At 38.8% G+C, this 21919-nt stretch overlaps 1 protein-coding gene across 16 annotated transcripts in view; it reads right to left on the bottom strand.

The window, feature by feature from the left end:
* Positions 1-21919, bottom strand: part of LOC115623747 (dystrophin) — a 265277-nt gene that overhangs the window by 131786 nt on the left and 111572 nt on the right. For 2 of the 16 annotated variants that reach the window (XM_030518276.1, XM_030518274.1), the window contains exon 2: positions 7081-10575. The exons of the other annotated variants lie outside the window; for them this stretch is intronic. In XM_030518276.1, the coding sequence (XP_030374136.1) occupies positions 7081-10098 (3018 nt within the window). In that variant the 5' untranslated portion in view covers positions 10099-10575. The remainder of the gene's footprint in view (positions 1-7080; positions 10576-21919) is intronic. 16 annotated transcript variants of the gene reach the window in all.

Genomic DNA, 21919 nt, shown 5'->3' on the forward strand with positions numbered 1-21919 from the left:
ATAGCGAAAAGTTCATACAAATAAATATGTAAACAGTGTGTGTGTGTGTGTGTGTGTGTGTGTGTGTGTAAGTATGTGAAATAAAATTGCACGCAATTACTTTAATGTCTTTGGCAGCTGCAGCAACGACTGGCACACTCGTTATAAAAAATGCAAAATAAAAACCGCAACTCGTTTGCGGTTCGCTTGTAAATTTGTGGCTGCCATTATGTATTGGAAAAGGGGCGCAGGATTGGGGAAACACACTCGCTCGCTGAAGTTGGAAAGCAAAATAAACCAGTTTATCACATCAATTTGGCCATAATTCAGTTTATTGATTGCATGCTTTCAATAGCATGCTTATAGGCAGTGTCGACGCTTCAGGAATGCAATTTATGCAAAGTGGGTGCAGCAGCAGCAGCCAGTAATGGACTGCTCAGGAAGATTAAAATACCAGACACCTCCAACACCACCCACCTATTCATCAAGGAGTGGGAAATGGATGCGTCTTCTGCGATGCATTGAAATTTTAAGCAATGTTATGATAAGGGTATTAAAACTGTACAAAGGCATCGAAATGAAAACGAAAAGTGTTCAGGTTGAAGTATGGAAACATTCTTTGCTGTTGTTATAGTTACATTTTCTCCAGATAGCTGTGTTTGAATACTCTTATCAATAAAGTGTCACTTTTGAGCCATCGATCTTGCAATGAAAGCAAATATAAGGAATATACTTTCTCTCAATAGTGGACATGCCTGTTCAGCAACGACTGCCAATTAATTAAGAGACAGAATTAAGAAGCAAGATTTTTAATAAGAATTTTTAATTTTGTATTGCAAAATTATTATGCTAAATAACGTGATTAATTAAAAAAGCAAGCTTACAAAAATACTGATTATAAAGCAGTAAAATTTAGCGTTTAGGACATCTCTAATTTAGCTAACATTTTCTTACTGGTTAGGAAGCTGTTTATTACTTTAGAGATCAATAATCCTACATCTTCTTTTCAGTTGAAAGATTACTAAATTTAATGTGTCTTTGATTTGGGTAGCATTGTTGTACTTTCCACTGATTTCATGCTTGAATAACCAAGCCACTCCAGAGTTAATTAAGTTCTCATGTAAATTACTTAAACCAATCTGCCAGCAGACTCCCCCTCCACTCACTAGCCTCATGCGAGCTCTGGAGCCAAGCCTGATTAACTACTTCATGGTGTGTACTTTTTTTTTACCAACAATCCCAGCTCGGTAGTCCTTAAAATGGCGTGACTATGTTTCACTTACTTTTTGAGGCCTTTAGCCAACTTTTCTGTTGCTGAGTAATGAAGTGCTTTAAATATTAAAACCAATTTACGCGACAACATACGCGTGTTATGACGCTTGTTAAACGCATTGTTGTTGTGGCTCGGTCGAAAAAACTGCGGAAAATAAGAAGAAAAGCTGTAAAATGGACAGCAGCTGACATATTTTCAAGAGGCTTGCTGCTGGGTCTGTGTGTGTGTTTGTGTGTCTGAGTATGGGAGTGTGTGTAGAGTGCGCCTGGCCAGTAAACTTTTGCAATTAATCAAGATAGGCAAGTGAATGGACGGCCAGGACGAGGACAGTAAAGCGCATTTACATGAAGCCTGAGCTGGCGGCACGGTCCAGGTGTATGTGTGTGTGCGTGTGCGTGAGCGTGTGGCTGACTGCTGGTAACAAAGATTAATAATAATAATAACTGTGACTAGCGGGGTCGCATGGAAACGCTGGCATTCGTTCACCAAGTGGCATAATCATGATTTATGACATGCAATTAATAAGCGAGACGCCTGCTAGGATGCATAAAGGACCTCGCAGCAAGGAGCCTTATTGTCGTTGGCCAATTGAAAGTTGTTGACAACCCGCCAACGCATATACGCGCTTCCGTTGTTAGCCATAAGCAATCGCCATTATTTTAAGCACCATCAGTTGAGCTTGCATGCACAGTAGGCGCTAAAACTATGTGTACATTGGAAAATTTCCAAATATAACTTGTATTGGCATAGAATCTATTAATTCATTAATTGAACGATAATTAAGTCAAGCTTAGCTTAAGTGGTTGTTTTCCATATTTTGCTTATTTTTTTATTAGAAAATGTATATGTACTATATCTTATCTTATAATGTGCTAGCTTAAGCCAGTTGTACATTAAAGGGGAATACACCAATTGTCTATATCATATACCTATAGGATTGCAATTAAATGTACATAGCTATACAAAATACTCAACTAGCTTAAGCTGCCATATTGGTAGTAGAAAACTAGTTTAATAAATTATATATACATTTTTTACAAAAAAATATACAAAATACGAATTATTTATTTTATTTTCAAATTGTTAAAGTCATCACCAACCTTAGGAATACATAGATCCCTCTCAATTTTAGCTTGAGCAACTTTTATTTATTTAGTTTATTTTTCTTAACTTAACTAATCAAAATTTGTTTAAGAATTTAGTAAAATATTTCCTTGCTTTGCTGCGTTGTTTTATAAACTCCTAATAGAAAAGGTTACAGTTTAAAGAAAATCGTTGCCTGCTTATGAAGGCTAGTCTCAGCTCGTAGCATTCTTTCTATTATTCTATTATTCTTTCTATCTATTATTATTACTGTAAGCTCTGGCATATTTTAAAGTAATTATAAAGCTGAATAGCTTAAAAAAACTATAAGAGCATTAACTCTTTAATGCAAATAACTTAATCGCTGTACTATTTCTGTCAAAATAATTAAAGTATTGTTAAACAATACACTTCTGTGGCTTTAGAACAGATTGAAAAAGTTGGACGGACGGACGCATAAAAATGTTGTTCTTTTTTATTGATATTGTTTTTATTGTTGTTATATAGCTGCTAAGTAGGCATTAAAAAATCAGTTGTTTTCACGCCTAGGCCTAGGCAACCACAAAATTGCATTTATTAATTAAAGCCCAGAAGTGAACAATGCAGATAGTAGTTGCTGCTGTTGTTGTTGTGTTTTCACAACTAATTAAAATAAATGGCATTTGACAGCGGAGTCAGTGAACTGACAGACCGAATCGGACAGATTGGTGGGAGGAGGGTGCAACTGTCGCGAGCCTCATTTTATAGTTCATTTGGCAAAAAGTTCATTTGCGCAGTTTGATGGCCGGTTTTATGGTCAGAAACAAAATGGCCGTCGACAAACATGTGGTTGGGCATTTGTTGTTGTTGTTTCGGGCACTCAAATAGCTGAAATAATTGCTTTGTAATGTAAATTTGAAAGGCAACAAACATTTTCAATTGTTTGCACATTCGTTGCCTACAAATGCAATTACTTTACTTGCAGACAAGCCCCTCCTTCTGCTCCTGCCCCCATCCTCCCAAATAGTCCTTATATTCATATTCTTTGCGTGTGTTTGTGTGCACGTAATTATTTGCAATTACATTATGAAAAGCATACTTTGCGGGGCAGTCCGCACATTTAAACTTAATTGTTAGCTTCTGCACAGATACGAGTGGAATGCACAAAAATGTTTGCAACGAAATTAAAAATGAAATTAAAAATGGGCATTCAGAACTCATTTCGGTTTATTTGATGCAGTCATAAATTAATTATTGCCCGCAACTATGCAATTATTAAATGTTCATTTGCATTATGCGCGCATTGTTGTTGTAATTAAGCATGCAATAGCGCCTGGGCAATACGCCGTTGGGCATAATCACAACTCACACTCAAATATTTACTTGTGTGGGTTTCAATTATTTGCACATTTGCGATATTACTCGTAACTGTGTACATGTGTAAGGCTTTTTTGGTACTTTTTGGACGCACAAGTTATGTAAATGAAGAATTAGGTCTATTATAAATATATAATTTGGTTAATTTTACGTTTTAGAACAAACATTATAAATATATAATTACGTCAATTTTGCAAAGAGCAAACTTTTCTAATTATATTTATTCGAAGCACTATTTTGAGATTTTACAAAGGAAAATGCAAATATTTATTGAATACAAAACCCATGCAGAATTTTCAAAACTATACACAAGTAACTTTTTCCCTCTTTAATCGACAAATTCTGTTTTGTTTAGCTTTAGGCCTGTAGAGTATTTTTTGAATGGCCTACCGATTTATTGTCTGCTTCAGGCTAAAGAGGTCACATCCTGTTGCCAATAGATATAAATTGTAAATGTAAAATTTAAATACGACTAAGCTCCTACTTTATGTTGTAATCATATTTCTCTTTAAGTTTAATTTAAGTTATTGTAAATAGTAGCAATATAATTATTACATTATTACAGCATTATTATTACACAAGTGCGAAGATCGTGGAAGCTCGTTCTGCCGCATTTAATGACAGGGAAATAATAATATGTTATGTAAAGGATTTGCCAACAATGAAGAGGTGGTGGTGAATAAACATAAATTAAGCGCTAAAGATAATGACTATATCTGAATCTAAAATACAAAAATGATTAGTGCTAAATATTTTATATTTGCAAAAAATTAATTGCCTTTAATAAATCATTAAAAATTTTGTTTATGAAATTCGTACTCTGCCATTAAAGGATTCTTTGAAATTCGACAAATTTATTTAGATCGATCGGAACAGCTTAAAACTGTAACTTTTTTTTACCAATAAGTACAGGCCTCATATCGACTGCAATTCTCATTCATTTTCTGATTCACAGTAAATATGAAGTTATAGCTTTAAAGAGACCGATTTCAGGACACCATTCGTCTGAAATGTTACTTTTTACTGCACTTATCACACATCTGTGAGCAATAGCAACGTAATTTGAAACTGCACATCACGTTAGCTATTAAACTGAATCATAACTAGCCAGTAGTGTACTGGCACATGTATTTGTAAGCCCCAATTAGACTTTCGAACTTGGCAAGAAACTGACACGCCTCGTGCATGTTTTGATAATTTTGAAATATATGACACGTGCTGAGCTTAAAGTTCAGGGCCGATGTACGAGCAGTCGTACGGAGCTCGTGTGCTCTGCCGGATGACTTACAGCTGATTAGCATCAATCAGACGGCTGCAGGACGAGACTGCAAGAACGGAATTGGAGCTCGAGTCAGAATCAGGTTTAGGTTGGCCAGAACCAGTCAGGCTCCAATTAAGCTTACACAGGAGCAAAGGGCACACACAAACACACACACACACACGTTTGTCGTCATTAACAATATTGTTTTACACACACACATACAAGTATATGTATATACATATGTATATTTACCACAGAAGTGCGTGTCCTGTATGTCAGACTATTTGCCTAAAGGGGTTGCTGGTACGAGTATTTCCATTTGCCGCTTCATAGGCGTGCTAAATTGTACGAAATTAGCTCTCTGATTTATTTTGCATATCAAATTTTAAGCACACACACACACACTTGCACTCACACATACACTACACGCCCTCAATGGCAAGTCAAATTTCATATGTCAAGTGACTAGTAAGTCCGGATAGGAGGCGCAGGCGGTCCTAGCCATGATATGCTCACTGATTAGCTACTTTTGGGAATTTTCGTGACTTGTCGGTTGATTACTTTTCCCATTGCCTGACTACCAGCCTGCCAGTCTGCCAGCCTTGCCAAAATTTTACGACACACCCACACACACACATACATATGGGAAGTAGGGGGCAGGCACATCATCCACGTAGACTCATCATCATGGACTTCGTTAAAATTTACTGCCTTTACAGAACCCACAAACTACAGCGACTTACATGGCTTGTGGCCGTAGTTTTAAACGCTTTGCCTTTTAATGCAGGCAAGAAATTTGATTAAAATTTCAATTTGTTGGCTGCGTTTTATCTGCTGATTAGCATTGAAATTAGTTTGAGGTTTCCCAGGCAGAGGTTTCGCTCTGGGCTTTTGATGTTCAGCTCCGGCAGCTTTCGCATCAGCATCAAAATGACTTTGTAGTTTATTAAAATTAATTGCTGATGTTTTGCTTAAGATATTTGAAAATTGATAGCTTTTGCGGTTAAAGTTTAAGCTTTATGGGTCATTAAGTGATTTGTTGGCATTCGCATCTCCTTCAACGCAATGGAGCGTACGTGTATTGTGCGGGCTATTTGAAAGCCATTTGGTTGGTTGGTTGGCCCAGATAAGCTAGACCGGGTAGCATAATAGGCGATGGAACAATATTGCTAAATACTTGGCGCTAATTTATTAGAGGTGGGGAAAAAACAAACCTTGACCATTTAGTAAATGGGAGGGCAAATCTATAGCTTTCTATATAAAGGCCCACTAGCACTTGTTAAGACATAAAATTTGCTTAATTATGCTTAATAGTTCAAGTTTCTAGGCGTTGTTTGTGATAATAATTTTGTCTATGTAGAGTATTTCTTCTATATTTGACAACAAAGTTAAATTTGTAAATTGGTCAATTCTTTTTTACTTACTTAGCGCATGAATACGAAATGTTTGACATACCTGCAAAATATATAAAAATATGAACATTTTAGAGATAATTCGTATAAATATAAATAAATATTATATATAAGTTCATGGCATAAATTTCGAATCTGTGATATCAAAATATATATTTTTTTATTCATTGTGTGAACAAGTCTTAAATTTATCACTAAACGGATTTAAAAAGAAATGACCACACCTGCTGACTCCTTACCAAATATTTTATATTAGTTCACGGCATTAATTTTGATTCTGTGAGATCAAGAAAATATTGAGCGCTAATACAACTGATCACTTCTTTGGTAACCTCACACATTATAAATTAATTGTGTGAACAAGCCTTAAATTAATCACTAAAGGTATTTAAAAAGAAACGACCACACCTGCTGACTCCTCACCAAATATTTTATATTAGTTCACGGCATAAATTTAGATTCTGTGAGATCAAAATTTTTTCACAGATTATAAATTAATTGTGTGAACAAGCCCTAAATTTATTACTAAAGGGGTTTAAAATGAAATGACCACACCTGCTGACAACAAACTTATACGTATATATTTACGGCATAAATTTCGATTCTGTGAGATCAAGAAAATATTGAGCGCTAATACAACTAACTTAAGTGTACATGTTAAGAAAAAAATCATAATCCTATAATGACTTTGTTCGCTTCCACAGTATCGTACTCACCTGGCTCAACCGATCCTGACTATCGATAATATCGATAAAGAGACGCATGCGATCGTCCAGTATTTGAAAGCCATTGCGTGGTTGCAGAAGTAAATTTTGCACCGCCTCTCGAATACTGCCCGGAGTGGTGCTGCAGGAGCTGCTATCATCGCTGCTCAGGGCGCCGAAACCATTTTGTAATTGATGCTGTTGCTGTGGTTGCTGCTGCTGCTGTTGTTGTTGGTGCTGCTGCTGCTGCAGATGTTGTTGGTGCTGTTTTAGCTGCTGGGAGTGTTGCCGCAAAGCCTCCGAACATTTGCGCAAATAGTCATAGGAACCTTTCGATTTGTACTTATCGGCCATGGCCTGGAAGCTATCCAGTATTTCATTGAAGTCAGTCAGCAGGGGTGCGGTCGAAGGTGTTGTTGTTGCACTCGAGGGCGTGGTCCCCGTGGCCGCAGACGTGAGGGAGCCATTCGATTTGGACATGACCATTTGTGGGGAGGTGCTGTACGGTGAGCTCGTGATGACCCGCAGTTCGGAGGTGAGGGAATTGGTGGTTCCATTGGCCGCCAGGGCCTTGAGACTGCCACTGCTGGCCGAGCTGGGCACCACTCTGCTGGGACTGAGCGCCTGCAGGTCCTCGCTCATGAGACGCAGATTATCGGAGATTTGATGGAAACTCTCGGAGGTAACGAGCGAATGTTCGCGCTGCTCCAACTTGTTCGCATTGGCCGGCAGTACGCTGCTCTTGGGTCTCCGACGCGTCGGTAATCCACCCGCTACTCCAGGTGTACCGGAAGTCACATCCGGCATTTGCAGGGGCTTCGAGATGAAGCTGTCTAGGGTTTGGGAGTTACTTAGCTTGGGCTTATCCGCATTCTCAGGTATTTTATTGGCGCGTATCGCATCTAGAAATTGACGCAACTGATCTGAGGGTGTGGGTAGCTCGGCCGCTGTCGAGGTGGCGGAGGCGGCGGAGGTGGCTGGTTCGCGTTGTGGTGAACCCAAGTTGGCAACACCACCTCCATTACGCTTCATGGTGGCGGTGAGTGGTGCTGGCGCTGGCGAGGGCTTCAAAACATCGTCCGGCATATGTTGCTGGTATTCCTGACGCATGCTGCTGCGTATATTATCCAGGAAAAGACGCAGCTGATTCGAAGGCGTTTGCGCCTCACCTGCACTATTGGTTGCGGAGAGCGAAGCTAGCGATTTGCTGACTATTTCCGGCGAGATCATATTCGATTGAAAGTTGTTGTTGCTATTCGTATTATTACTAGCATTGTTGTTGTTATTGGCACTGGTGTTGCTGTTGCTGTTGCTGTTAAGCGGATGGCTGTTGGGTGTCAATAGATTAAGATTCGTTTGACTTTGCTTCGCCAGCTGCTGTTGTCGCTTCAATTCCGACAACAATTTCGCCTGCTCGGAATATTTTCGCACACTCTCGGTGATGGTGCGTAATTGTTCCGAATAGGCGCGCAACTGATGCTCCAGATAGGCCTGATCGGGTCCGGAAACTGGCGCAGCACCGAACGCATAGCTCAGTGGTCGTTCCTTGGCTGTGGCATCGTTGTAGCTCGCACTGTCGCTATTACCGGCGGCAACATCTTGTGGATTGCTGTGAAAGCTTAGTGAGTGACGCATAGTGCCGCTGGCGCTTGTTGTTCCTGCTGCTGTTGTTGTGGTTGTTGAGAGGATGTTGTCAATGCTGCTGCTCTTTTTGGGGCACAAGTCATTCAAGTTGCTGCCGCCAGTGTTGTTGTTGCGCGTGAGCGTGCCACCATTGCCACCATTAGTTGATTGCTGCTGCTGGCTGGCCATGAAGCGACGGAGCGGTATGGGTGGCGGCTGATAGTTAGCCTGTCTTGTGGGCGTGACCGCCTCTGTCTGACTGCCATTGAAGCGATCCAGGCTGCGTGGACGCTGCACAGCATTGGCATTGCCGTTGCCATTGCCATTGCCATTCAGTTGGGCATTCAAAGGCATGGTCAGTGGCGTTGCTGTTGTTGTTGCTGCCATCGCCGCGGCAGCCGATGTGGGCTCCATTGGGCGTGGCGTGCTGTGAGAGCGACGTGGCACTATCGGCACTGCAATGGCGGGTGTTGTGTTGGCTGCTGTTGCTCCTGCAGGCTTGCGATGAAGCGGTATTGGTGGTGCTGCCACTGTGGTGGGACTTTGACGATATTGCTGAAATATGGCCGCATACAGCGCTTCCTTATCCACACTGCTAGTTGTAGTTGCTGCTGCTGCTGCTGCGGCATTCGTTGTTGCGGATGCGGATACTGCTGTACTATTGGCCACCATACTGACGGCATTACGCAGCTGTTGCTGCTGTCGCGAGAGCTGCAGCAGCCGTTGCTGTTGCTGCTGTTGCTGCTGCTGCTGTTGTTGCTGCAACGTACCATAATCCATGAAGCCGGAGCGTGTAGCACTGGCGCCAACTGCAATGCTATGCGGACGCTGCTTGAGTCCACGCAAGCGCTGCGGTTCCGCATATTCGGGCATTTCATAGGCCATTGTTGTTGCTGGCGCTGCCACGGTCGCTGTTGTTGCTGCCGCTGCAACACTTGGCAGGGCTTCTGTAGGCGAGGGACTGTTGAGGAACGGATTGTTACCTTTGAGCGCGATGGGCGCAGGTGGGCAGGTGCTGGACGTTGATTGCAGAATGCTGGTCAGTTGTGGTGGTGCCCCCGGCGATTGATGTTGCTGTTGCGTGCTGCCAGGATAAAGCAGCGTTTCGCTAATGTGCAGGTCCAATTCGTGTTCGCCATTGCGCACGGGCTTGGCATAAATTTTGTTGATGCCGCTGCTGCTACTATTGTTGCTATTGTTGTGCATTTTACTGTTGGGCGTAGACGAATTGTTGGTAGTCGTTGCTGTTGCTGCTGCGGCTGCTGGATATCCTGTAATACGAAAACCATTCATGTTGCTCGTAGCCGTTTGTTGTTGTAGCTGCTGCTGTTGTTGCTGTTGCTGTTGATGTTGTTGCTGTCGATGTTGCTGCTGTTGTGCGCTTTTTGCCGTTATTGTCGTTGTCATTGCGCGTTTTTATATTTTTTCTTGCCTACTCTTATATATTTGGCTTGTGTTGTTTATTTTCGGGTATGCGGCCATTGTTGTTGCTCATATTGTTGCCGCCAGGGTTGCCAACGCCGACGACTTCAACATGAATCGCTCGCATCCGCTTGCAACGACCGCCATTTTATTGTTAGTGTTGTATTTTTCGTTTTTGTTGTCTCTTCTTTTTTCGCGTTGAATAATGTAATCTGTGCGTCGGTCTTTTTTGTTGTTGCTGTCGCTGGTTGCTGTTGCTGTTGCTGCTACTGTCGCTTTTGCTTAATGACACTTGCACTTAAGTTGTTTGTGTAAATTGTTCGATTTGTGCGCCATCAGGCAATCAATCACTCGCTCACTTACCCAATTGGGCAATGTATTTGAGGCTGCTTGCCTTTGCTTATCAATTTAACTGCACTTCAAGGGGCAATTAGTGAAAATGTTGGTGCGTGAGTTAATGTCCTGTTATGCAAAATGCAGAGTTGTCGAGTTATAGTTAAGAAGAGAGTTGGTCGCGAACGTTGTTGCACGTATTGCGACAATGTCTTGTGTATTTAAGTGTGTGCATTGCATAATTGATTAAAGTTGTGTGCCAGTTGAGTAAAATTTCTAGAGCTATATATTGCTTGTAAATATTAAATACCAAATTTTGGAATAGGTGCTAAAACACCCGACTTCAGGTAATTAAAAGGACTTGAATCGTTAGAATAGTATATTTTTTATATCTTTAGAACAAAACTCTAGTAGCTTCCGATAAAGAATGAAATAAAAAAGTCTACACGTCATATATAAGCCCGTCAGATGTCTACACTTTAGAAGTCTACATATCTACATTTTAAATGTCTACACATCAGATATCTACCTTTAAGAGAATTAAGTAGACGTTAGATGTCTACACGTTAGATGCCACATCAGCTATCTAAATTTAAGACGCTTACACGTGGATTTTCTACGCAACAGATGTCTCCACATCAGATTGTTACAATATATATATATATATATATATCCGAATTTAATTCTAAAACACTATATTTGAAGAATACTATTTCTTTGAGAAAGAGAAAACACATGCTTAGGAGTAAGAATTCCTGTAATTTGTCCATTCATCTTTTATACAAACAGTAAAATGCATTTGTTTAGCTGTCGGCATAATGCAAATATGTGCCCATGAAATCAATTGAGCCAACTGCCTATCAGAGAGATAAGCAATCACTTCAATAGCTGAGCAATTTGTAAATTCAGGCCGTCACTCTACTTGAGCCCACTCAATCAAAGCGACCACACTAAGGCAAACCAATATGACGCACACAACCAATACATATATGAATGGAAAAGTTATACTTATACAATGCCAGTGGCAACTAGCCGACCAAACATAATGAGCACCACAACTGCATGGTAAATCATTAGCCAGCATTTGGCACCACTTGAAAGGATCTGTGAAATGAAAACCGGCATATAAATATGTTAATTGGAGCAAGCCAAATCATCGTACGTTCAAAGACCGATGCGTGTCGTTGTCGTTAAACAATAGAATCAGCATACATATATTAAATATATAGTAGTATAATCGCCATGCAATTTATATCAAACGCTCAACCAAGGAGCCACAAGCATATCGAATGCATAGAGGCATGCAACGAATTTCGTTTCGAAGCCTGAAATGCAAATTGCCATTTTGCATTAACTGCAAATAACAAATAGCACAAATGCTTTTACCTGCACTGCACAAATCGAAAGAGACGAAGGGAGAGAGGGCGAACTCCATTATTTATGCTAGCCAACAATTTGCAGGCTAAATTCCAAGTGAAATGCCAAAGTGAAAGCACACCATGAAAAAATGTATGCGGGTTTTTGCAACAATTTCATCAATAAATTAAATGTAAATTTATTTTAAATCAACCGAACATTCCAAATTCGGTATATTATTCTAAACATTCCGAAACACATTCGAAAGGTATGAAAACAAGTTACATTTTCCATAAACAAAGCTAAATTAGCGCAATTTCGACATTTCTTTGAATAAATATGAAGCGATTTAATGGTTGGAATACATTTTTTTCTTCTGTTTAATCAAAGCATTGAAGCCGTTCATTCAGATTAGCACCTTAACAATACATTTTTACAAATATAAAATAGCCAAAGCTCGAGCACTTCCGCGCGAGGATTAATAAGTTAGTGGTGGCTTATGCTTATCTAAATGTTTTGAAAAAACCTAATCGTACATTACAAGAATGTGATCCAAAAATATGTTTTAAATAAAATCGAAAGCTATTCAATTTCATTTTAATAACTTAAGCTTGGTGCATTCTATTTTGTTTAAATTATAAAAAATTTTCCATTATTTTTTCCATTCCCTTTAAATTTATTTGTTGTGCAATAATTCGAAATTAAAATACGCTGGAGGACTTCTGAAATTGGAAATATTTTTAAGGTAAAAGAAGTAAGACCTAAATTAAAAAATTACTTTTTTCAGTTTTCATTCATTTTTTTAAGCCGTTTTTAAAAGTAATTAAAAGCCTTTCCTATTACAATTGTTGGCAAATAATTTTTGCCAAGCATACACTTGGTTGAAATCTGATAATTATTATCACATCGTTGGTGCTAACATGGAAAAAGGTTTTCCAGCAAACTTGATTGGCTGACGTACAAAAGAACATTTGCTTATGCTATCTTTAAGGAAAATTTGCTCTGTAACAACAACATGCAGAGATTGTATACCTTACAGAGAATTGGGATCGTCTGTTAGAACGGTAGCATATAATTTTAATTTTAACAAACACAAATTATCATTTAAATTTAGTCCAGAAACTTCTGGATATCATTTTTAACTCTAGTACAGCCATAGTTTCTTAACTAACACGAAACATTTTTTTTCTGTGCACGAACACAGAGTCTGAAAGCTTGAGAGCCGGGCGTTTGGTTAGACAAAACTATTTATGACAATGTGCCACTGCAGTCCTTGCCCCCATCTCATGACAACTACGTGTCAACAGCATTATGTGCTGCCACACAAATAAAAGACACACACACTCACACAAACATAGACAAAATAAAACAAAACCATCAGACAGGCGGCAAGCAAGAAACTGAAGAAGCATTCGCACGCGCTTTAGAGCATAAATACATCATAAAGGGAAATGAGCGCGTGGCAACAAAAGGATAAACATATACAGCGCTATATGCATACAAGGATATGTGCGCGCGTTTGTATGTGTGTGTGTGTGTGTGAGAGAGAGAGTGCATGTATGCATGATATATGCCCCGTGTGCCGGGCTAAAACTCAGCATAAACATAAATATTTAATAAAAAATGCGCATAAATTATAAAATACAAACTTCGTTGAAATATTAAAACAAACAAACCAATGCGGAGTGCGATGAGCAGAAGTGTTTCTCTGTAAAAGAGCGGGCGAGCGAGCGAGCGAGGGAGAGAGCGAGATGGCTTTGGAAGTGAGTGATACATGCCTTGTGGGAAATATGCGAGAGTTCATGATAAATACACATGTGTGAGCGGGTTGCTTAATTTTCCTGTCCGCTGATACATCGCAATTACACTGCGGGAAATGTTGGGGAAATGTGTGAGAATGGGGGACAAAATTAAAAACGTAGCATACTTTTGAGCGCATTTTAAGCGTTCGTCCCTTCCATTATTTCTTTTTTTTTTTTCATATTTAGTTGTATATGTTTTATTATTTGTATGAATTTGAATTATTTTCTGTAATTTTAGAACTGATGTCTGATTATTAGGCTAATAGTCTAGGTCTGTTTAAATAGTTTTTCTTTAAAATTTTATTTATTTATTTTATCTACTCTATTTTAATCAGTTGTGCGTTTTCTATTATACTTATCTTTTTTATACGTATAAAATGTAATATTTATTAAAATTGTATATTTTTAAAGATTTTTGGAAGCAAATAAATAAAAATATAAGTTCTAAGAACTACTTATGTATATTTGCTGAGAAAGCATACTAAGAAAGGTTTGACAAAGCATAACAATTCATGAAATTTCTTTCAATGCAAACGATAAGGAAAAGTGCCTTAGAATAGAGACAAAAGTGTTGTAAGACATCACACATCGTAACTACGAATATTATTATATATTCTATTATCTAAAGCATTCAAACATCATAGCGTATTATTTGTTGGCAGCTTTTTTAATTGCGAGAAAGTTTCAAAATAGTTAATTTGCATTGCTGAAGCAACACAATAATTTCCTCCTCTGATATAAATTTTAAGCTTTTAAACAAAGAGCTTTCATAACAATAAATGCTACATTTCGTTTGAAGTATTTGGAAATTATTATTATTTTTGTTTTATTCAAATGGCTGCCAAGCTGTCTATCCTTTGTGCTCGTCATATTTTGACATCATTTAACTATTTTCAAAATATCAAATTTCTATTTGCACAAAATCCTACAGCTTCTATAATTATTTGTGCAACCGCACGTTTTAATTACAATCTTAATGCTTCAATGGCTCGTCAATTGTTTGATTATTCGCAAATTTATTAATTTGGATTACATTGCAGGCATTTCGGGCTGTGTAAACAATGTTGCAAACTAAGTTGCAACACATCGTTACTGCAACTACTGTTGATGCTGCCTCACTGCTGCTGCACTTTGTCAACTCGTCATGCTCAGCTGTCTGTTGTGTGCTCAGCTGTCGTCCTGACTGCCTGGCAGACTGCCCGATTGTCTCTCTGTCCGTGAGTCTGTCGTGGTTTATGACTAGCTGAGTTAAGCTACAATGCATGCAAAACACACACACACATACACACACACACACACACACACAAGCACTCATTCAGTGAGTTCGTCAGTCAGTCACTCACTCAGCCAGTCAGTCAGTCAGTCACGGAGCTCATCACTCTGTGAGTGTGTCACTGTGCTAAAATGTACGGGACAGTAATAGCAAAGGGCCAAAGTAACTTGTATCAACACTTTAGCACATGCACGGACATGAAGTGCGCCACTCACACACACACACACATACACACAAAACACTTGTACACCATATAGATTCACCTGCCTTGGCTGACCCTCAGAACATTGCCCCCTAAAGCCGACTAGAAAGGGCTGAAGCTAGTGATGAAATGAGCACATAGAGGTTCAATCAAATAGTTTAAGGTGACGAATATTATATGGAAAAAAATTACAAATATTACATAAAATTATCAATATGAAAAGTTACAAAAGTAACTGACAATCAAAGCTAACTTTAGATGAGATTTTTCAGCTTAGACTTTTGCTTATAACTTTAATATAACAATTAATAAATACAAAAGTTATTAAACATTTGTTGATAATGATTTGAGATGCCTCGAAATATTCGATATGCACGAAGCTTTTTACGAAAGTTTCGAAAAGTACCAACCAAAACAAATAGAGCAATATAAATTAGTATATATAGTACTTGTATGTGAATTATTATTTCCTACGAACAATCAACTACTGCTATATTTTCTACATTCAAAGAAGGGCTTCAAATTACAAAATAAAACGCATATTGGCTTCATAAAGGATCAAAGGATATATTAAGTACTTTGTTATGCAAGTCATGATTACGCACAATTATATGTTCATTTAATTAATTGGTTATCGATTAAATTTGTATTTATTTTGTGTAACTTTATCTTTTGACATCCACCACAATAATTTCCCAACAAATTTCTTTTAGAAAATAATCAATTGTTCAGTTCATAAGATCATCAGATTATAAGGAAACTATAACGTATGGGTGCTATTCCAATATTTCATGTCCGTGCAGACTCACGAAAAATGACAAAAGTGTCTTCCATTTCTCCTGTTAGCCATTCTTATGGACGACTAATTCTGGCTTTGTCAGCATCTCATAAAGTATGTTAAATGATTTGGGCTCATAACTAAAAGTGGTGTTGAAAATCACGCGCTCATCTCTAATAGAGAACGGTGGAATGAGCAGAAATACGCAAAATGCCAGCATGCTTTATTTTGGCATATTTAGGTTAGCTGGCTTTTCTATTGTTTCTAGTCTTTCGTTCTCATCATTAGACATTCCGCTTAGCTGCGTGAGAGTGTGTGTGTGTGTATGTATGTGTATGTGTGTGCGTATGTATACGTGCATGCGGCAGCCAAGATTTGAAAATGCTTTCGAATTTGCTAATGAACATAACTCAGAATGCTGGCGCACTGGCCGTGACTGAATGGCAGGGGCAAAGGAAGCGGTGTGCGGTGTAGGACGCCGGAGGGAAGTGAAGGATTGGGACTCTGGACCGAATTTGTGTTTGTTTAAGTTTAAAATTAATGACAGCATATTTACTTGCGGTTGCCTCTATACCACTCTGTTTAACTTGCACTTGAGACACCGACCAAGACAGCTGAGACCCACGAAAGAGCGTAGAAGTAGAAGTTGAAAACTGAAGACGAAGGTGGGATGGGACGGTGGGCAGAAGGAGGAGGTAGGAGTGGAGGTTTCTTCTGTCACAGTTGTTTGCTGGCTGACTGGCTGACCAACTGACTGACAAACGTAAAATAGATTAACAAAAATTAATGTTGCGCTCGGCGTGGATGGGTGGGTCTGGAGGGTGTGGAACACTAGGGCCAGTTGAAATTAAATAAGATTTGTGTGTGTGTGCCGTTGATGAATCTCTTTGTTGGAATTTGATTTAATTTGTGGCTACTGAAAAGGCAGCGTTTACTGTTGTTTTGGTCGAGGGTTTTTGTGATTCCATGGAATTAATATCATTTGTTTGCTTTCTATAAACATGCTATAGCTTGACAGGGTCACAGTTGGGGTCGCAGTTGGGGTCACGCTTAAGGGGAATGCGAGCCTGGCCTTAATTTTAAGCTTCCATGCAATGCAGTTTTGCATTATTCTTCAAGAAAAGGGTATAATAACTATAACGTATTCGTTTTTAACTTATCAGAAAGCTAAAGTAAAAGTCTGTTTGAGCAAAAGAAAAATAAACAATTTACAAGAAAAATAAACAATAAATACAAACAATACAAATTTACTAATTTTAAAAATCTTAAGCCAAATTATGAATTTGTTTTAGTTATTGCATTATTTAAGATCCGTCCTAAAATAAAATGAATAAATTATTTCATGTGCCTTAAGTGGGGAGATCTTGCCAGATACAATACTGAATTGGACATCTCAGAATAAAGTTAAAGACTAGTTGACTAGTTGAATGGCAGGTCGAGCGGATGGAGTCTTTTGGAACGTCTGCGATGTTCGCTTTTATGGAGGAGATTTGATTATTTGTTCTAAAAATCTTTAGCAAAGATTTGAATTAAATTCGGCAAAGGTCAACTGTGTATAAGCCATCGCGAGTAAAGATATCAGTGGCCTGCCGGTGATGTAGAGTTTAAATGTTCAATAAGGTGTAATTATCATTGATACATTCCCTCACATTCCATATAATTACTTCCCCAATTTCTTGTTTACCAATTTCGTAAATAAACTGTTATCCCCAGCCAGTATCTAGTCAAGCAGATAGAAGTGTAATGGCTTATACAGGGAGCCATAAATTAATTGAAAGACAACAAATTACACAGAATACAGCAGAAACCCATCCAATGATTTTCAATTAATGTTAGAGTGCAATCAACAATAACAAGAACATCGCCGCTGACCACCAGGAAAGGCAAAAGCAAATCCTCACTGGGCTTAGTGCAATTTTTTATTTTAAAAACAAACTATCGATTGAGGAGCATGCAAGCAGCAGCGAGAAGCAACATTCAAAAGTGAAAATAGCACACACACACACACACACAGAGAGAGAGAGATACATTTTTATGGATGGAAACAAAAGCAAACAAGGATAACAAATGAACAAGGAGTTGGGCGCTTGTGGCGTCTGGTCTTGTATTACGAGTACATACATACAACACACACTAAACAAATAGACATGATAAATTAAAAAGCAAAAGGAATGAAAAGCAAATAGCGAGCCGGGCACGCAGCAAAAGCCCAAGAAAAATTGCAGCCTCCAAATGTGGTGGGGTGCGGGTGGTGCGGGTGGTGGCGGCAAGTTTTGTAGGCGTTTGGCACGAGCACGTTGTATGTGTGTTAAGTGGCATGCCCCGGAGGCGGAGGCGCCACTGAAAGCAGCCAGCTCACGAGCTGAGACGCGCAAGACACGCAGATAAATAACAAAACGACACTGATAGAAATAGCGTGACTGCAAAGGGATAAGCTGCACGAACAAGCAGAGGTGAGCTGTGGGCGGAACGGGGCGGGGCAGGTCGGAGGGGTTGTGTGGTGCTGTGTGGCGTGTTTGGGGTGAGCGTCGGGGCATGCAAAATAGCCAGGCAGCCCTGCTTTGTGGTTCTTGTTGTGGGCGGTTCTCCGTCTCCCTCTCTGTCCGTGGGTATATGTGTGTGCATGGTTTAGTTGGGTGGCAGGTGTTGGTGCGATGTGCAATTTGCATATTTAGTTGTATAGAGATGTCACAGGGTTGTCAACACAACGAACAGGTCAAAAATAGTTGCAAATGTGTATTTCGTATGGAAAGGAATTCGCAACTCATAACATAAATTGCCAGGAAAATGTGTTCTTTTTGAACTCATTTGAGTGTTTGGAAATATAAAATATTTGTGGCGCAGAATGCATGAAAAATAATTCGAAATTTTTATATACAAGTTCTGCTACCCATGTATTGATTATTTGGACAAAAAAATTGCCTTTAGAGTTTAAATGAGAATTCTTTTATCTATCATGTTCAGCAAAATAGTTCTTACAAATTAAAAATATTTTGCCAAGGGATACATTTTGAATAATATCATTTACACATACACATTATCGGTAAAGACAGCTGCAGCACCATAAAACATTTCAGGTGATGAAATGAATTGTTTTACAAAATGTAAATTGTAAATGTAAATAAAACGATTAATTTCTGCACTCTAAATCATATTTTTAGTTCTATCTGAACTTTACTCATAATTAATTAATTTATGGTCTGCAATAAAAATCATCTCATTATAGTGTTTGATGGACATGAATAATCTTATAACAACAAATTTTCACTTATATGCGAGAACATGCGGACTTCATTTGAAAATAATTAAAAAGGAATATTCGGCTTATCGCACCAAAGAAATATTTCCAAAAACCCTCTATTTTGAAATTAACTTTCTTTTTAGGCAACATAATTTTAAAGTAGTTTTGAAAACACCTGGCGTATTATTTTTCAGAATAAAGTTAAAAGCTAGTTGACCCGGAATGGCAGGTCGAGCTGAAGGAGTCTTTTGGGACGTAATATTTTTGTACCGGTTCATAAATGCAAATTTTTGTTTTGCAGCAGCCGAGACATAATCCTACCCTCATCATTTAAATATGCTTCTCTGGATAAGTCGGTCTCAATCGAATGTGTGCCTTGTTCCTCTGCACTTCATAGCTCTTCGACAGCCCTAAGACCCAGCTCATTGCCCGGCCATACATCAACATCGCACCTGTGTGGGCAAGCACGTCCTCCTGCCTTTGGTGGCAATGGCCAATAGACATATCCAACATTGCCAGCATAGAGGCAGGCAGACAAATAGACAGATGGAACGACGGAGAGACAGTGCAAATACGCAGCCAGGTGAGAAATGAAGACGAGTTAGTTAAGGTGGCCCAGAGATAAGCACGCTTCGTTGCCTCCACAGCGTTGGCGACCGAGCACAAGGAACGAGGACACGAAACGCAGCAAGCCATGTGCTAAGCCTCAATAGCCCCAACTGTGGCTGCTAAGACGACAGCATAAATCAGTTTGGATGTAAGTAGCCAGCGAATAGGGGCTGGAGGTAGAGCATAGAAGTTAGCCAAGAAACTAACCAGACAACGAACCGGAGCACTTTGCGGGCAGAAAGGTAACCAACACTGACAACAACAGCAACAACAACGGCAATGGCAGTGGCTACAAACCCAGTACCAACACTAATTGAAAAGCAAGGTGAAATTAATGGCTAGGGAAATGGTGGAAGCCAAAAGTTGGTTCGCATAAGAAAAATTGAAAAAAGTAAAACTGACGCGTAACGGTACTTAAGTTAGCCAATTAGTAGGGACACACTGCTCTCCCCTTCTCTCTCTCTCTCTCTCTCTCTCTCTATGTCTTTCTCTACCCTGACCAGCTGCTGATAAAAGGGATAAAGCATTACGAGTAGGACACAAGAAAGAGAATGAAGTTAGGGCAGTCGGATGAAAAGAAAATTTGTGGCCAGACAGGCAGACGATACTCGTATCATGGTGTTATAGAAAAACAAGATAGCAGATATGTATGTGTGTGTGTTACACTTAGGCAAAAATGTGTTATCTTCAGGAAATAATAATATTTATTTCTTTCGTTGTTGAAAATAAATAATTCTTATGAATAAAAAGTTTAAAAAAAAATAGTTCATTTTTGAACAGAAAGGGTATAATTTATGGGACAAAAAGAAAAAAAGTATTTTTTCATGAAGATTTCTGTAAAAAGTAAACAATATTTATGTAAATAGAAAATAAACATATTTTTATTTTGAAGTTTTTAAACTCGAAATTGTGTTTTAAATCTTAAATAGCTTTTGTTTTTTGGACCAAAATTGATTGACAACCAGTACTTATGGAGCAATAATTGGGTTTCATAAGGTAATATCTCTAATGACAGAGAACATAGAAAGAAAGCACTAATTCTTTTCGGGCCCAATCTGCATTTATAAAAAGGACAATAAAGAAAATGTGAAGTTGCAGTAGTTTCAAAAATATTCCAGTTCTCATTCCTGCAAAGTTTTAACTATAAATAAAATAAAACTTAATTAAGAAAATAACAAACATTTATTTATAATTCAAAACTGTTTCTGATGGAACTCGAGAGAGAGCTTTCATATGATTTCGTGAGACATTTGGCCAAGTGTAGGCGGCCGCCACATAATAACTAATTCAAGCGCTTGGTTAAATATAAAAATGAGTTCTTCCTGCCATGTCCCCCACTGGTTTTGTGGCGAGACAATTTTGTTAAGGCCTAATTGACACACCAAAATGTTGACGCGCCCTTGGCATTTAATGAACAAAATCGTAGCTCTCTGTCTCTGCATGTGCACAATAATTAAGACTTGGCACTAATTATAATGTATTTAAGTGTTAATAACATCGCCCGAATGGTCGAAAGATAGACAAGCAAGATGTGTGCGAATAATACTACATGTTGTTAAAGCGGAAAAGCTTCTGGCCTTACACTAACACTTTGATTTCACGCCATGTCGTAAATGTTGCGTGTCCATTTGATAGCCACTTACATTTCTGCAGCTTTTATTTGTTTCTACTTGTATTTGGTTTCTATTTTGTTTTGCGGTTTGTGAAAAGTTGTGGCGCGATTTTCGATTTAATGTACCTGGCACGCGAAATGCCGAAGAAAAGACTTTCCTTGCTTTTCGTCTTTCGTATGAGAAACATTTACATTTACTTTCCCGACTCCACGGCTTATGTTAATAATTTGCAGCTTGAAGCCCAAAGTTTTAATCTGCTAAAAGCCGATAGCGAAGGGTGCTTATATGCTTTTGGCATGCCATTGACACTCGTGTGACGAGCATCGCATGTGGCATTTTTTGTTGTTACCTCATTTTATGGTGTGTCGTTGTATCGCCCCTAATGTCGGGGTAGGTGCGAAAAGCTAAGTGCCATAAAATGCGGCTTAATGCTACGCGCCAGAGCCCCAAAGAAGTTTCGAAGCAGGCATTATCAAGACATTTGTTATGGGATTCCGTTAACGATGGGTTTTTCATGAGTATTATGGAAACACAGGAAAAAGTCAACAGTGGATACAGATTTATTGCAAGTCAATTGTTTCTATTAAGAAATTTGAGCA

Source organism: Scaptodrosophila lebanonensis, unplaced genomic scaffold, assembly GCF_003285725.1.
Source record: "Scaptodrosophila lebanonensis strain 11010-0011.00,11010-0021.00 unplaced genomic scaffold, SlebRS2 tig00000053-arrow-pilon, whole genome shotgun sequence".
Lineage (NCBI taxonomy): Eukaryota > Metazoa > Arthropoda > Insecta > Diptera > Drosophilidae > Scaptodrosophila > Scaptodrosophila lebanonensis.